An 18,323-nucleotide genomic window follows, 5' to 3' on the forward strand; every position below is an offset into this window, starting at 1 on the left:
CCCTACACAAGGAATAATGCTCCTTCCCGAAGTCATAGGTAGCCAAACAAAACCACAAGTATATCTCCCTTCATGTTATTGATCAGAGATGTCCCAGAGACCCTAAAAACAAACAATATAGTTTATTATCTTTGCATTTCATTGATCACCAGAATTTCCTAATAAGACCTTATTGCTAAAAACACCACACATATTGGTCACAGAACACGAAGAATTCAAGTCAGTAATTGCTAGGAAACTTACATCCTGCTGATTAGCTCTCATAGTACAGTACAGGCTGCTTGAGGGCAGGTGGTAAGGTGATGAGATGCTAATAGTCTTACCCAGATGGGAAATGTTTTCTTCTTGGATGTAATGTCTGCTGTACCCAAGAAAACACATTCCTGGTACTACAAATCCATCTGAGAAACCATGGCTCGGGAGGGAATATAATACTCTTATTTTCATAGTGAACATAGTATCAAAGAGCCTCTAAAGTTATATCTCTGTGCGTGTAACCTAGTGCACCTCTAATACTTCGTCAAAGAATATCTTTGAACAGCAGGTGGTGGTTAATGCAGAAAGTCACCATTTCTGAAAGTACAGGTAATAAATGCCTAAGAACTCATAACTGTCCAAATGAAAGAGAATGTGTGTCTGTGGAGAGAACAGCCATAAACTGACATATTGATCAAACTCCTTTACCACAAGGCTCATCACGAAAGAGACGATGGAAAAATTGTACTTGCCAGGGAAGACTGGAGCAAGGATTGTGCTCCGGCCATGACAGGAAATCCATCAGTTGGTTTTACCTGTATAAGACCTGAACAACATGAAATCAGTCAACCAAGCATGGGAGAAATGGGGCACATGAACCACCCCCCAACTGAGTGGCCAGTGACACTATATGGTTTCTGGTAAAGGGAAATTCAACTTTCTTTAGGATGTGGCTTCTGGTAGGTGAGTGATGTTACAGTGGGTGGCCAAACACCCAGGAATATATAGACAGCACAAATTGTAGTCAGCGGGTAATTAATTCTTTTCAAAGAATGCATAGAGTTGTAGGGGTAGAGATGGGGGATCTGGAAGGAGATGAGGTGCATAGTAGTGGGAAAATATAATTAAACTATGTTGTATTAAATTCTCAAGAAAAATAAAAGTGTTTAAAACAAACCCGACATTTTAAAAACTGGTGCATACTAAAGTAATATCCATGTGGATTCAAAGGCTAGGGGCCCACTGCGGACATCAGCAAGCCAAGACTGTATGAAATAATGACACACAAAATACTACGATGGATGGAAAAATGAAGGACGGGGACCCAGGAGAAAGTAAGAATGGAGGAGGTAAAGTTTTGATTAAATACAGCCCGGTAGATGTGTTCTACAGACAGCTGAACTGGGAGAATGGGAAAGAAGTAAAGACCGTGTTCCCAATGACCACAGGTCATCACAGCAGTGGATGTGCGTGCACCTAACAACCATCTCTGAATCAATTGTGAGATCTTTTCATGCTTCAGTGGAACTTGCAAAATTCTTTTGAGTAATGTTTCCATAGATGCTGAATACCGACACCAATTTGCATTTGTTGGAGATGGACAGAAGTGTGCCTTCAAACACTCTGATCATGAGCTTGAAAATACTGCATTACGTGATGCAAACATTCAGTGGCTTAGAGACATGAAATCCAGTTGGGGGAGCAGGAAATGCAGCAATCAAGAAGCTGACAGAGGATCCCGAGTATGGTACAAAAGGTGATGGCACACGGCAGGGACCGACTGAGAAACCTCAGTACAGGATGGCTAGCTTCCTGAGCATGCTCAGCCACCTACACACTGTGACCCTCCACTGTCTGCCAACTGTTGCCTTGGTGCTAGATTCATACCACAACTGAAAGGTTAGAAGCTGTTGTAAAGATAGTAAGTACATAGATGTGGAGTGAAACCTGGCACGAACTGGAGCTTATGCCACTGGCAGAATTTCATAAAGCTGGATGACACTCAGCGTGGTACTGGGGTCAAGTGTCTCTAAGGACCAGATCATCCATGTGTTAACACAAGCTAAGATAGATGCAACGTTTTATTCAATGGTGGTATACCTGTGGGTGGGTGTGGCCCACAACATTGTGACTGGATTTAAGCAGGTTTAGCACTATGCTGACTGAAAATATGACTTGATATATCCAAAGCCCTAATAAGGAGGCTTTTCCAATTGTTTCATCAAATGCGTATGATGTGCCAATCACACTGTCATCTAAACATGTGTTTGCACCCGTCTATTACTGCTATTTTAGACTGGTGTGTTGATTCAAACTCTTTACGGTGTTCCATGGACATTAGCAGAAACTCGTGAAGGTCAAACTGCTGACAGTGACTTTTTTTTTAATGACATCAAATGCTAGGAAACTACAAAGTACTTATGAGACACCACCCAGATTCTGGGATCACTGCAGGAGAGGCGACAGAAATATGTAAGACACTGAAACAAAAGGTAAAGTATTGGGCCATAGCAAAGATCCTCTGGTTGGAAATGCTCTGTGCTGACCTTTAATGTAGCTGAGAGCCTAGGCATGTTCCAAAACTAAGCAAAATAATGCATATCTGTCTGCGTCTATGACTATGTTACTGAAGCTATTAACATTCCCCGAGGGAAAGAGTCATGGGAACCTAGCCAGGGACTCCAGGCATGACTTCATAGCGCTGTGCGCCCGAAGGCACTGTGCGGGAGTATATAGCAGGAACCATACCGAGCACCAGACGACAGGAAGACAGCTTTCCTCGACTGGTACCCAAGCCATCCGAGACATCGCAGACATGCATCTGTCTCTGACTCGACACTGCTCCTGTAAGTATCACCTGCACTTACTTCCTGCTAAGTAAGACTGGAAATGCATTATTTTGCCATACTGAGCTGGGGAAGCATAGATTTCAAGCGGCACTGGTGCCCCGTCTAGGATGACTTAACATTTTTAACGACACCGGGAGAAATAAGGCAACACAGAGCTTAGAACTTTCTCATTCTTGCTGGGCAACACAATAACACGCCTGACTCAGATCAGCAGCTTTCAGAGGGGGATTGTCCTTCTCCTAGAGGCTTGTGACAAAGTCCAGAGACATTTTGGGTTGTGTTAATTGACTGAAGTCAGAAAACGGGAGTATTACTTATATCTAGTGGGTACTAACCTGGTATATTTCTATGAAACCTCCCATGTACTGGATTGTTCTAAAAAAACTTATGATCGAAAAGTCACAAACTGTAGAAATCGAAACTTTTTTGGAATGTAACTGTAAGAATCTATGAGTTAAATTTGTCCTTGGGCTAATTCTGTGAGTTGGTAGATATGATAAAGCCAAAGAAATTTTCAGGGCAGGAGGCTGAGGCAGGCAGGGCTGCACATGTGGTTATTGCACAGTTTGCACAATCCCATTCAAGAAAAGCATCCACTCAAATAAAAGCATGTTATTGTTAAGTAGTTCTTATTAATTCCTGCAATATTTCTAAGAATGATAAAATATAAAATTCATTATATAAAATGGATGATTAAAATCAATACCTTAAACTCATCTGAGGCTGTGAGGATTCTTCAGAGGAGACTTGAAGGATTTGATATGGACATGTCCAATACAGAAATACATAATGAGTGAAATTCATTTAGAAAGTATCTTCAATTTGTAAATGTTAAACTGTAAAATATGAAATATCTGAAAATATTGCTTTAATTTTTCGATGAAAGATTGATGGTTGAGTTGTATGCGGCAGTGCTGTGCGTGTAGTTACACTGTGGCACCTCGGCGTAATTACTTCATTCCACTGAAGTCTTCACTAGCTCCCTAATCTTACGATAGAAATTTCCCGTTTCATTTATCAACGGTTCTGTGGGTATCAGGGTCTTAGACTCACACTCTACACCAGAAATTCATTAGACTAGTGTAAGTAAATGTAAATAGCCTGTTAACTTTCACACATACATACCATTTTATTCTCTCAGAAGTGAAAAGGAATATGCTAAAATACGTCTCAATTTGATGAAAAGTAAATCAATGCTGAAACCAACACTGAGCGTTTGTGCACATTTTACTGGTATATGTTACACACCTCCAGGAAAGAAGACAGAATCAAACGGGCCTGTGATATCATGCTACCTAGAACAATGTGTGGCCCTTTTCTGTGTAACGTCAACAGCCTCAGGCCACACTGACCGTCAGGGCTATTGCTGTGTTCCAGCCACACAGATACAGAGCCAACAGGGTGCAAGGTGGGACACATGCAGTGTAAGATCACAGCTCTCATTCTGCCTCAACCAACTTCCAATATTGGGACAAAGTAAAATCAGGTGAACTCTACACACTGTCTTTATGATCATTGCAGTTTGAGTGTAATTACGAAGGACCAGAATACTTACAGGATTACTGTAAACATCAGATTTAATAAGAAAATAAGCTGAAATTGTTGACAAAGGTAAAAAAAATTATGGCATGACTGTGTAAGTCAGAAAATCTACTACTGTTCTCTCCATCTCCTGTTCCACCATGTTCCATGAGCCTTAGGTGTAGAGGCTCCACCATAGATATGTCACCTAGGGCTGGGCATCTCTCAGACGTATATTCTCTCTGTGTGACCAGTTGTAGAACTCTGAAATAGCTTGTTGCAAAAAGAAGGTTCCTTAATGAGTGGTGTACAGTACACCTGTCAGTAAACATAAGGATCCATATTCAGCGTATGGCAAGAAATGTCATCTGTCTAGAGATATAATGTAGATAGGGTTTTCTCTAGGATTTATGACTTCTCCAGTCGTGTATATTGGGTTATAATTACAGTGCCATCCATGAGATCCTTCCCATTGAGAGGGCTTTGAGTTTAAATAGATAGCTGTTGATTAGCCCCCAGAAAACAGTGCCACTACTGCACCAACTGAGCAAAGTTTCCTTAAGTAACAGAAATGAACACAGAAGGCCACAACTGCCGAGGTTTTAAAGAATGAAAGACTTCAGAGTGTGTGTCCCTGGGTAGGACTCCTGCATTAAACCTCACACATCAGGGACCATTTCAGAGAGGTGCCAGAAGACTGTAAGAGCCAGGAATGGTCCTTGAAGATGGGGAAACAGACTTTCAGGTCACTGGAAGCGTGCTCCTGTGAACTTTCAGCAATGCTGTGGTCATTCACAGGACCCATACCAACTCAATCAAACATGGGGAACAGCATGGAGAGAAGGAAATGGGCAGTGGTCCAGCCCTTCTCTGGGAACTGCTGGCCATGGATGGCTGCTGGATGAGGGAGAGTAGATCTTCCTTAAGATCTTTGGGTGGGATGACAAGACTCCACCAGGTGAATGTGCATTAAGGGACATCCAGGTGAGGTGTTTGATCCCATAGAACTTAACATATATGTCAAAATGCATGAGGTCTTCTTGGGGGATGCATGAGGATATGAACGGGTGAGAGGAGTCGAGATTTGATTGAGGGTTATCTTATGAAATGCAAAAAAGTCAATAAAAATATTTAAAAGAGAAAAGCCAAGCTATGATACCACTTTCAAGGCAGGATTATTTCAATCCTCCATGTGAATAATCCAGCCGTCATGATTCTCTTCTCGTGAGGCACAAAGATGAAGCAAACAGATGAACTGAGCACTGCCTGTCACATCACTGTCAAAATGCTGATGTCAGAGATTGAGTAGCAATGACAAACTCAAAAGACTTTGACTCTGGAAATCACCAGAACCCTCAAGACAATAACCAATCTGAAAAGAATGAGGTCACCATGGCTTGGATTTAGGCTGAGCATCCAAAGTTTAGAACATGAACCTTCACCCCGGGAGTGATGGAAAAAATGTACTCATCCATCATTTCAAATTACAAATCTGTAAAGGTGTAATTGCTTAATAAATTGCACACAGCATAGAAGGTTTTTTATTCCTCAACTCAGATAAAAGTATCAAGTTGTACAAAGTAGGAAGCTGAGTTTACACATTCCTAGACAGTGTGAGACTCGATGATCTCATGAATGGATCTCGTGGTACCTCTTCCTTTTCTTTTCCAGGGACACTCTTCCTGATGCTGGTGTCCAGCCTGCTCCTGTGGGAGAACGTGGCCTCTGCTGTTGCCAAGTCGAATAGCGGCAAACCACCTCTCTTAATGGACACATTTAAGCAGGCAATCAAGCTGTCTAAGGAAATGAATCAACGGATTAGAGTGGTGTCTGATAACTTTGTAAGTACCCCCACTGAGTTCTGGCTTCATTCCAATATGGTCTTCATATCAATAAATCCAAAATGATGAAAAAATCATAGATCAAGTTTACATAATACACCTTCCTAGGGGAAAACTTGAGATACTCAAATGTGATTAATTTTGTTTCAGACAGTTGTATAAACAGAGGAATTTGGAAGAAAAGCTCTAATATTGTATTGGCTACTTTAAGAGACATTTCAAATGTGATGAACAAACTAAAGCTAAATAATGAATATAAACATGCAGGCATTTGGACAGTTGTCACAAAAACCAATCAATTAATGTACGTACCACACTTACCATTTTTGTAGTTTTGCAGGTTATAGTGTCTGCTGGCCAAATAGTAACTTTTTGAGGAGATGAGAGGACTGAAGAGGAGAAGAGGGTGGGAGATTGGAAAGCTGGAAGAAGCAAAATTGAGACCGTTAAAATGGAAATAAGTAGAGTCACTATCCTCATGCCCAGAAAATCGAGCATTTCTTCTTTCTTTGCAGAATTTAATTTTAAATTTCATATCTAGCAGATACTTTAATACAGTAGTCACTGATAGAATTACAAAATTCAGAAATGTCAACTAATGGGATATTTCACAATTTCAGAATCAGTTTTACACCCAGGGCCGTGGTTTTGAGCGTAGAAACGCCACAAGTTGTCACACTGATCCCCTTGGTATTCCAGAAAACAAGGATCAAGCCAGCCAGATCCAGGTGAGCCTCAGCCATGGAATGTTACCGAAATGATGGACATAATACACTGGCTTTGCCGTACTGTATGTTACTAAAGTAAGACAGCACTTATGGTAAACGCACATGCAGAGAAATAAAGGGGGTGAGCAATCAAAGAATATTTACACTGAAAACAGAAAATCATTGCTAACTACAAGTGTCGAGGATGGGTACACTGGCCGTTCACAGGACCGATTTCACAATGCCTTGCACCCTGTAGTCAATCTAAACTGACTTTGACATCCAGGGTTAAACATAGACTAACAAACACACACAGATTGGAATGTCAATACAGCTGCGTTCATCATATATGGCACTGGGTCCCTGCACTGGCAAATCTGACAGAACAGACAACCACAGAATCTTCTCTTGACATGTGTGTCCATCGTGATCCTTTTTCTGCTTCTTTGCCTGGCGCCTCTGACTTCTCTGCGTTTACCTTGTCAAAACTGAAAGTCACATGAGGACGGATTTCCATAAAATACTATACGATGTTCTTCAAGATGCAGCCAGTCAGTCTGTGTGATGACAAGTTTAGATAAGCTGGTTATAAGTTATGCTTGCTATCCTCCATTCCGATTCTGCTCCTTGGAGCATCCTAAAAGACTGACAATGGATAACCATAATTGTGTAATGTCCCCACAGTTACAAACTGTCTTCTGTGTTTTCTGTAATGTCATCAGTATTTGGTACAGCTGCAGTTCTCATTATGCTCGTTATGTTAGTCAAAAGGTAAAGTGGAAAAAGCTAGGGAGAGACAGTGTTGACTACTGTTAAGTCACTACTTTGAAAAGAAAGCTCATAAAGCATACTTCTGATATTTCTGAACTTAAACCTTCTAAATATTCTATAACATGAGGTCAGTGACTACATTTAAAAATTTTAGAGTCCTGTACAATCAATAGAATAGTATTTTAAATACATGCACATGAATAGCAAAGAGAAAGCTTCATTGAGCAACTTAAGTTAAATCTGCCAACAAATAATCCATTTCCCTTTAACGTGATTTTCAATTGTGCTCACATAGCCGGAAGTCCTCCTGAAAGGTTTGCAAAGTCTCCTGAGTGCCTGGATCGAGCCTCTGTCCCATCTTTGGTCTTTGATGTTAAACAAGCTGGGATACACTCCTCCTATGCTCACAAGAGTCATGGAGGTGAAAGAAAAAAACGCGAAGATTCTGGAGAGTATTAGGAAGATCCTTGACCAGGTGAGCAGTCTTCTGCATGTCTCTGCTTTTCTCATGCATGAAAGTGTGATGAGAAATGAGTTTTGAAATATTTCACTGGCAAGAAAGAAATCTGAACATCAATTTAGTGAACATCCCCACTCCTAAGTGGCTGTCCTACCCTGACCTTCTCAAAAGGCTTTCCTCAGAACCTCACATTCCAAAGAAACCTTTTCTCCTCACAGTGATTTGGAAAGTACGTTGTGTTCAGAAAGACAGATGCATAACGCTCTCTCAGATCTTCTTCTTTCAGTATTGATGGATAATCTACATCTTATATACAAATTTTAATCTTTATTGAGTTGAAATTTTTGCATATATACATTATATATAAAATTCATCTGATAGAAGGTCAAAAGTACATGGAGTAATATCAGCATTCATAACTAAAAGACTATTTAGGAACAGCACTGAAGACAGGTAAAGATCCCTAAGGGACAGAATTGACCGTGGCTCCTCCATGTCCCTCAGACAAATGGCTGGTGTCTGTGTGTCTACTGTGTTCTGTGAGCCTTTGTGTGGAGAGAGGCAACACTCAGCCCTACTCACACCAGAAAGGGAAACTACAACAGACCATAGTAAAGTTTGCCCCAAAGTCCAATTTGCGAATTAGTACATTTTGATTTGGTTCCTAACAGGAATGTGGGTGAGGGGTTACATACAGGAGGAGGGATGACCCAAAGGCAGGTGCATGTCTGAAGGGCCCACCCTGACACCCAGCCCTGAAGCTCTTTTAACACTTCACAAGGAGCTGGACAGGTCTGAGTGATCTCTCTACAACACTGCTGGTCAGATTCTCCATTCCCAGCAGTGACTGCCTGCTTCTATAAACTTGAGAGGTGCCTTGAGAATCTTCCGAGTTTCCACTTTCCCTGTTGTGAAGACTTATTTCAATCTCTTGAGTCCCTTTTAGCTCCCCCTCCCTCCTGAAAGGACTGTTTCTGTTGGGAGGAAACTGTTATGCAATGCCCCAGAAGAACCAATTTCAAAAAGCAGCAATTTCATCCAGAAAATGTATCCAACTGCCCAACTTCTGATACTTAATGCCTAACACCTTTAGGTAATCTTCCCAGATACATAACATCCCCTAGGTTTGGCTAAAGTTTTACAACCATAATTTCTTATAAAACTTATCATTTAGAAAGAATAAGAATCAAAAATCAATTATTTAATTAATACTAGACTTCTGTGTGTTGATTAGGTTAACATTGGAACTGGAGGAAATGAGGGCTACCTTCCCTGGTCTGGATTGGCATCCTTGCAGGCGGCTAACAGAGACACTAGGTATTTCGCTTTTTATAACCTGTTTCGCTGCCTGAAACGGGATTCAAGTCATGTTGAACTTTATCTGAGGTACCTGCAGTGCAAATCGGTCCAAGGCAGCGGCTGCTGAGCTCACGTCTTATTCTGCTTCTGAGATGCTTCTTGATGGTCCACAGAGGCAAAGCTGCATTTACCTGTTGAAGGCATGTTTCTGTGTAATGGCATTCTCTTCCTCAAAAATAAAAGCAGTCTTTTATTTTTAAGAAACCTCCAAGTGTAAGCAGTCAATTGACCCCAAATATTTTGTTTACTTAATACAAAATTTATTGTTAATATTTATGTATTTCTATAAAAATGTCACAAATAGCAGAAGTTAGCCTTGCTAGAATTAAAGAATGGCATGTCTGGTAATCCATCCATCTATATCCTACAAGCATGGAATTCTCAGCACCCCTTTAGGAAGGAGAGCCACTGTCTCTCACCTAACATTTGTATTGAATTCACAGGCAGCATAAAAACAATGCAACTGTCCTATCCCTAAGTACTGTGACATGTTCAGAAAACCTAAATAATCTGAGGATTCAATCATGAAGCATCTTTTGATGTCACTACCACTGTCTTCAGACATGGTCCCCTGAATTCTCATCTTCTTTCATGGTCCAAGAATGCCACATGTGCTCTAGTTACTATGGGTTTAAACAAAGTCATTAGGAGTAGTTTCAACTTCTCAGATTCAAACTGTAGGCGTACCCCTGTCATTCCCTGGTGGGTCAATTTCCACAGATGGAAAGGCAAATACCATCCACTCCTCCATCGCTTCTTCCCATTTCTTCCAGATTTCCATAGCTTTGACTTGGTCAAAACGCGGTGCAGGAGGAGGAGAAATGGAATTTTGACATGATATCAAAGATCAGTTGGTGACTATGGATCAACATGAATTGCCCCTACATGATAGGTACCTTTCTCATGAAGCATACCACTGATTTCCTAAAACAAACTCTCATGGGACTTCCTCAGAATATAGTTATTTCATCAGGAAAATTCCCTGACTAGTTCCTCCTATTGAGACTAGAGTCTACAGTGTTGCCATCTGTAGTATATTTTACAGCCTCTGATGCTGACTTGTCACCTTGAAAGGAACCTACTAAATATAGATGCCTCAAAGTAGTATCTACCAAATTACACATCAGAATCACATGCATTGAAAGCACTCCACTTCCACAATGGCCCCTGAGCCATAGGTGGGTGAGGTTCCATATAGGAGTCCCATCCTAGACTCTATAGTCTTTTATTCTCCAAAACTTGGCCAGTTGTGGCCTCTGTGTGCATTGGACTCTGATGTACAAGGAAGCCTCATTGGTGAGGGTTGAGGGATACAACAGTCCTCTCTCCATTGTGGCAGAGAGGAATCAGAAAGATTGTAAGAACCAGGGCTGGTTCATGAACACTGCAAGGTGGAGGCTTCCAGGCCACTGGAGGCTTGCTCACGTGAGCCTGCAGCAGTGGTGGCATTGAGCACAGGACCCATGCCATCTCAATTAAACAAGGACCCATAGGGGAGGTGAGGAATAGGTGGGGGGGGGGTAGCACTAGATTGAGAACTATTTGAGACCGACTGCTGCTGGGTGAGGGAGAGTATGACTCACAACCACTGGATGGGTTGACTAGACTCCAGTGGACACATTTACACTGAAGGATATTTGAGTGCTGTCTCTTAGGGTACCCAAGTTCTCTTAGGGTCCCTTGTTCCTGGCACTAGTAGACAAACTGTATAACACAACTTTATCTGAATTTTTCATAGTTTATATTCAAGGTAGGTGAAATAGGGTAACTTACAAAGGTGAACACCCAGAGTCCCCTTCCACTCTGGCTCAGTGGCCCGCTGTTTCAGATTGCCTCCAAGCCCGCTGACAGTCTCCGATTGCTTTCGACTATGCCTTGGGGGCCTGTAGTCCCACCCCAGGCTGGTAAATGCCCCCTCTTGCATCCACACGGGTGAGACACTGGGGCCATTTTTCCTATGCCGCTCACTTCCAAGATGGCACCAACGCTCCTCCCTCTACAACTAACTCTCCACAGCAGGCCCCGCCCCTAGGCGGAATAAGTGACCCTCAAGACACACTCCACCCCTTCCTCTGCTCTTACAATCTTTCCGCCAGTCTTCCACTAAGGTCCCTGAGCCTCGGAGGGGGTGACAGATGTAGGGAGATCTCTCTTGTACTGTGGCAGGTTACTGACTTTTTGGGCCTCCCCATTACGCATCTTCAAGCCCTGGCCATTGATCTATCTCAGTGGTGTTTCTTCTACTATAAAGACAAACGGAAGGAAGGAGACACATCTAAGCAAACATGATTGTAAATACAAATGCCTAGAGGATATCCCAGTAGGTTGTACTGTATTCATTAAACAATACACTTGTAATGGCTTTTCTGCTAGGGTCTGTAGCATTTCTATACACAGGGTGTTGGCTTGGTCTATAGCACCAGATGTGTGTTCCACCCTAGAAGTGGGCCTTATCCAATTAGACATTTGTCAGTCATACGCATGTTAGTTGAGCCATTATTGCACTTTCAGGCATTGCTTGGCATGTCCACAGTGTGCAGCACGCAGGGTCCATTGCTGAGAAGAATCATAGGTGATCCTTTCTTCCCCATCCATATGCATAGTGCCTTCTGGTACTATGAATGTCGTCCATCCAGTGGCATGGAGTTCTTGGCTTAGTCTCAGCTCCATCTTTCTTTTCCTCTTGTGCTCACGTCATGCAGTGTCTTCAGCAACATGGCCTTACTGACCCTTCTGGTGTACAACCAACATTAGTGTCAAAAGCCTTGCTGAATTTGAGGGCCTCTAGCATCTCTCTCTGACCAACAGCTCATAGGGGGGCAACACACCCCTGGTACTATAGTTTTCCTTAAAACGTGTGTGGTTTGAGCCTCTGCTTTTATCTTACTCAACCATAAAATTCCCAAGAGTCTTACAGCTATAGCTGGCCTTTTTCACTGCAGGAATCTTTCAAATGCACTTCACATCTGTAAAACACCTGAAGGAAGGTTAACATCATATATTAAATCAATCACAGACGAGGTCTAACACAGCATGGAAAGGTTTTATCCATTCGTATTGACTGTTTTCTCCATAGATCTTTGTTAGGTACCACAGCATGGGTAAGAGGCATTAATTTGGTTAGTTCTTTACTATTTTTAGTTCTCCCATGGGAGCAATTCCGCATTCTGGGGATCTTGTATGGAGTCTATTTGTATTCTTTTATCTTTGATATGCTTACAGGTGCTGGCTCCAGTTGCCTGACCCTGCACTGGGTTAAGGAGGAAGGGGGTTTCCCTTGTCCCTGCTGCACCTGTTGGTTCTCTGAGTCAGGCAGGCCCTGGGTCTGCCTCCTGACTGTAGCCATATCTGCCATTTCTCCATTGACCATACCCAGCTCCTGGGGGAGGCCTTGGTGGGAAAAACTGCCTCCACCCCTAGTATAGCCTTTATCAGAAGAGAAATGCACTTTATTTAGTCTTTGGGAGTTCTTAACCACCCCTGGGACAGATTTTATCCTTTGAATGCCTTTTGTAAGCTGTTGTTCTGGTTTTAAAGCCTTCCAGAAACTCCTTAACACTGAATTTGGTTTTCTATCAATTTTTTCTTTGGGACTTTGGACTTGACATAAGTCTTGCCACATTTGTCTCTGAGTGACCCAAATGGAACCTTTCTTCTCTGTGGTCTTTTTTATATCTCCTGTAGGGTGTTATTCTACAGACATGTTTTACACGTTGGTCAGAGTCACTTAGATCTGCTAAAGCCTCTCTCACTTTACAAAGATCCTGTCCTATTAAAGGGCTTAGCAAAACCATTAAAGCTCCATACCATTCTTGGTGTCCCAGTTGAATGAAACTATCCTTCATATCTCTGGTGAACACAGTCTTATCTGGCCCAGTGAACTGGGTATCATATATTGCTTTTCTCATACCTAGTTCTCTCAGTAATGCCTGTCCCTCCTTTATAGTCATCCAGCCTCTGTTAATTATTGAAGTTTCCTTTGGTGATGACCATGTATCTTAATGCCTTCAACCAGCCATCCCATTAAGGACTGATCCCCCCTGCATTGGCCTAGGTCGAACAGCCTATATTGCAAGGATGGATGGGTGGTTATATAACTCAGCTGTGAAGCTTCTGAAGGACTTAGACTGAAGTTATTTGCTCCCATGTCCCATACCCTCACTAGCCATGTGGTGAGGGCCTCTTTGATTGATTGCTTGTAAGTTTTTCCTAGTTTGGAGTTCCAGTGTGGAGTATTTCCTAGCTACAGTACTACTAGCTTCCTTTCTTTCCTGTATCAAAGGTTGAATCTGAGGGGCAGCCTTAGCCACGTTCTTTTTTAGGCCATTTTCTTTTTCGTTATTATCTGTCTATATTTCTGGAGTCCTTGGGCCTTACACAAGTTAAAATGTCCCATTTCTTTTCTCCTCAAGTTCGGCAACTGAATCTGCCAGCACCTCCCTGGTCTTTTCAGCTTCCTAGGCTTTGGTGAAATCTCTTATTATGCAAAGTGGCCACGCCCCCCCTCTGGGTACTCTGCTTGTGTCCCAGGCCTATAAAGGTCTTTTTTCTAGCCTTTCTATAACCTTTAACAAATTTTCATATAGCCACAACTGGGCTATTTCCCCATATTTACAACACAGCTGTGGCCCACGCTTCTGCGTTGCCGGCTCCTTTCTAGTTACCTATTTTATAGTCCATTGTAAGATCCACATCAGTGCTGCCATTAGCTCCCTAGCTTTTTCCAAACTCCCAGGGTTTGTCATTCCTTCCTAGCGCTGTCATCCTGCCGGCTGTGCCAATTTGTCCCTTACTCCTGGAGCTATTAGACAAACCGTATAACACACCTTTAGCAGAATTTTTCATAGTTTATATTCAAGGTAGGGGAAAGAGAGTAACTTACAAAGGCGAACAGCCAGCGCCCCATTCTGTTCTGTGGTTCAGCGGCCAGCCGTTCCAGATTGCCTCGGTGCCCCGCCCGCAGTCTCTGCTAGCTTTGTGGGCCTGGGGTCTCACCGCAGGTCGGTAAATGCCCCTCTCCCCCACAGGTGAGACACCAGGGCCAGTTTTTCTGGAGGACTTGCTTCCAAGATGGTGCCAACACTCCTCGCTCTACTGCTAACTCTCTGCAGCAGGCCCCACCTTTCAGAACAATAAGGCCCCCCGGAACACAGGTACAAAATATCTGAGTGAATAGGAATCAACATGTATGGCAGAGTGCATAGGGTTCAGTGGGGGGATGGGGGAGGGCATGGATGGGGGAGGGGGCTTGGATTTGAGTGGAAAATGTTGTATGAAATTTAAAAAGCTCAATAAAAAAAGCTCTCCCGTGCAGGAACCTGAATTTGACTGAGGCCTTCCTGGGTTCTGTACCAATTCCAAACCTTCTTTTCTCCTTTACCTGTACCTGATGTGGAATAGAAATTCAAATTCTGAACAACGGCATGCCATTCTACGCTGATTTTGAACTCATGACTAATCTTCATGAACAGCTGTCACAGAATAAACACCAGGCCTTCTCTCCTTTAAGTCTGCAGAGGTGATGTGTTGAGGGTGGCTCACATCTCAGTTGCATCTAGTTAGTTTAGGATGTGGGCTCATCTCAGTGTCAGAGCCACACAACAGGCAATGGGTTTCCTTGACTGTCTTACAGCACATGTGATGAATCTTACAGAGATTTCTAGACAATGTGAGATAGCCCAGCCAACATCCTCATACACGAAATAAAAACTATGGGTGGAATGAAGTGAAAAGTATTGTGAGGCAAGGACAGAAGGACTACCATAAAGAAAATAAAAGGAGCAAAAACAGTGTGTGCCGATAATGTGCCCTTTGACCACTAGCCTTGGTGAAAGCCTACGTCTGTCCTAAGTGTTAAACTAATAGTAAATAGTATCCCAGGTTCTGCTTTCATATAGCTTTACTATTCTTGTTTTCACGAATATTTCCATTTAAAGTGTACTTTACCTTTGTCTACTGAGTAGTTGTGCTCCAGAGACAAAGACAGAAGCTAAAAGAAAATTCTATCAGTTTAAAAACGCACTCCCTACTTCAAGTTGTTCATCGAAATTGATCTATTCCCTCACAGCCAGTTGTTTATCTGATCCTGTTCTTACCTTGCTTCTGAGCATAATGATCACAGTCTTTCAGAACAACACACTATCTGCTCTAAAATAATCTGTCAATCCCATAATCACCTCTTGGATGCAATAAAACATGAAACTCCTCCTGATACATTGCAGCCTTCACTCCTCAAAAGACAGGAAAGGAGAGAGAAATTTTGTCAAAGTTTATATAAATTTTAAATTTTTTATTGTTCTTTTGTATATTTCATACAACAGTTCTTAATCAAATTTAGACCCCCCCTACAGCCCCCGCTGGTCCTCACGCACTCTGCCATACATGCTAAGCCCTACACAGTCAAGTATTTGTACCCAGATGTCCTTCAGTGCAAATTCATCCACTGGAGTCTAGTCAGCCTATCTAGAGATTGTAAGGAAGGTCCACTCTCCCTCACCCAATAGTAATCAGTCTCCAACAGTTCCCCAACTAGGACCCATCTCCAACCATTTCCCTCGCTCCGCTCTGGGCCTTTGTCTGATTGATTGGTGCGGGTCTTGTGCTCGCCGGCACCATTGCCACAAGTTCACATGTGCAGCTTCCAGTGGCCTGAAAGCCTCAGCTTCCCTCTGTTCATGGACCAACCCTGGCTCCTACCGTCTTTCCGTTCCCTCTTCCACATTGTGGTTACCTAACGATATCTGCGTTATGTAAAGCCATTTGACATGTCAATGTGGGTGGGAGAAATTCCATGATGTCCTGCCTCTAGATGAAGATCTACAGGCAATCAATGGATGCTAAGGGAGAAATCATAAGTTTTCTTCAGGGACTAGTTCCCTGAAAGGTCATCTAATCCCAAATGTTCAACCCCAAACACATACGTGTGCCACTAAATGGACTCAACCCGAGCACCACTAAATGGACTCAGAATATATAGAAAAGAATTTATATGTCCATGGAGTAGTAATAATAGAAGTGAGGATGAGAAAATGAAAGTGTGGGGACGTGGGGGAAGTTTAAGGGGGGATGGAAGGGGGTAAACGTGACGCAAATACAAGACTCACATATGAAATTCTCAAAATACATGTGTGTGGCATGTCAAATGCTTTTCCACTTCCTAATTATCTTTATTCCATCAATTCAAACATATTCCAATGCAGAGCATAGTGTTAAAGAGGAAATAAATGTGTCAATGAATGGTATTTCAATGTTATGAAATCTGTTTTTCGAAGCATGAATTTAAAACTTCACGTGACTCTTTGAGGGGTGAGTGGTTAAAGCCCTGCAAAATACGGTGTCTTTGAACTCAGCTCCGTAGTCATAGTCTTCCAACAAGACTGTGCACAGCCACGGATGTTGGGGAGGTGTCGCTAGGGGGTATCTTGAAAATATTTTGGATGAACATGACCACCACTCCCGAATTAATTACTTTCTAATTGCTCTGGTAAAAATACCCCAACAAAAGTAACAGAAGGAGAAATTGTAGGATTATTGTGGAATTAATATTGTAAAAATGAGAGCATTGGCCAAAGGAATATATGAATTCCACGCAATCTTCATCAAAATATCAATGGCATTCTTTACAGAACTAGAAAATATAATCCTAACATTCCTATGGCACAAATTTCATGAGAAAATCAATTCCTATGGCACAAATTTCATGAGAAAATCAATCACTGCTACTTTCTCAGAAGTATTTAAATTTCTTGCAGTCCATGGCCAATTGGGGGTCAATTAATACCATGTTTTATTGTGGAAAATTTCTAATTTGAGAAAGTCATCATGTATGCGAATATCATGGACTATTTTGTCTACCAGCTTCGTTTTCATGACTTGAATCCACTTTTGAAGCAAGTTTTGTGCACAGTGAATGAAGCAGTCAGCCAAGGGGAGAGAGCCTACATCATGGGAGAGAACGTTTGCAAACTAGACCTCTGATAAACGTGGTTTATCTAGGCTATGAGAAGAATTCCAATAGTTAAACACCAAAGGTGAATCCATCCAATCGATATGTGGTGAAATGAATTGAGCAGATACTTATAAAAAGGAAATGAGAAATACAGATGAGTGATGGTGCTTTTTGAAACTTCAGCTTCCTTAGGCAAGAGGAAAGGAAAGGAAAGTGCTTTGCTAGTCCCTTTGACCGAAAGGAAATGAGAAACACAGATGAGTGATGGTGCTTTTTGAAACTTCAGCTTTCCTTAGGCAAGAGGAAAGGAAAGGAAAGTGCTTTGCTAGTCCCTTTGACCCCAGGCAGAACGGCTGTCATCTAGAACAGTAATGCTGATGAAGATGTGAGGGGATAAAAACCCTTGGACGTGGCTGCTTAGAATGTAAACTGGTGTACACATTAGAGAGATCACTGTGGAAGGTGCTCCAATAAACTAAGAGTAGAATTACTGTTGGATCCAGCGCTAGCACTCCTGCGTACGTGCCCAAATAATTCGGTATTCCGCCGAGAAGACACTCGCACATCCATGTTTATTGATGAGCCATTCACAATACACAAGATAGGGAAACAACCCAGATGTTCATCAACAGATCATTGTAAAGTGAAAGTGTGGTGTGCTTGCAAATGAAATTTTATTCAGTTACGAAGAGGAATGAAGTTAGACCGGACGCAGTGGTACATGACTTTAGTGACAGCCCTCAGGAGGAAGAGACAGGCAGATCTCTGTGAGACTGAGGCCAGCCTGGTGTATATAGTGAGTTCCAGACAGCTGGGGCTACAGGGATACCCTGTGTCAGAGAGACCAAGAACAAAAGGAAGGAGAAGGGGAGGAAGAGGAGGAAAGGGGAG

General features: G+C 42.3%; 1 protein-coding gene across 1 annotated transcript in view; it reads left to right on the forward strand.

Annotated features, from left to right (window-relative positions):
- The window catches only part of LOC103728737, a 47,987-nt gene extending 38,305 nt beyond the window's left edge, over nucleotides 1-9,682 (forward strand). Inside the window, exons 6-11 of the mRNA XM_017796503.1 lie at nucleotides 5,145-5,257; nucleotides 6,018-6,187; nucleotides 6,808-6,915; nucleotides 7,579-7,665; nucleotides 7,961-8,140; nucleotides 9,360-9,682. Coding sequence (XP_017651992.1) covers nucleotides 5,145-5,257; nucleotides 6,018-6,187; nucleotides 6,808-6,915; nucleotides 7,579-7,665; nucleotides 7,961-8,140; nucleotides 9,360-9,551 — 850 coding nt within the window. The 3' untranslated portion in view covers nucleotides 9,552-9,682. The remainder of the gene's footprint in view (nucleotides 1-5,144; nucleotides 5,258-6,017; nucleotides 6,188-6,807; nucleotides 6,916-7,578; nucleotides 7,666-7,960; nucleotides 8,141-9,359) is intronic.
- The last annotated feature ends 8,641 nt before the right edge of the window (nucleotides 9,683-18,323 follow it).

Source organism: Nannospalax galili, unplaced genomic scaffold (assembly GCF_000622305.1).
Source record: "Nannospalax galili isolate Female #2095 unplaced genomic scaffold, S.galili_v1.0 scaffold412, whole genome shotgun sequence".
NCBI classification, from domain to species: Eukaryota; Metazoa; Chordata; class Mammalia; order Rodentia; family Spalacidae; genus Nannospalax; species Nannospalax galili.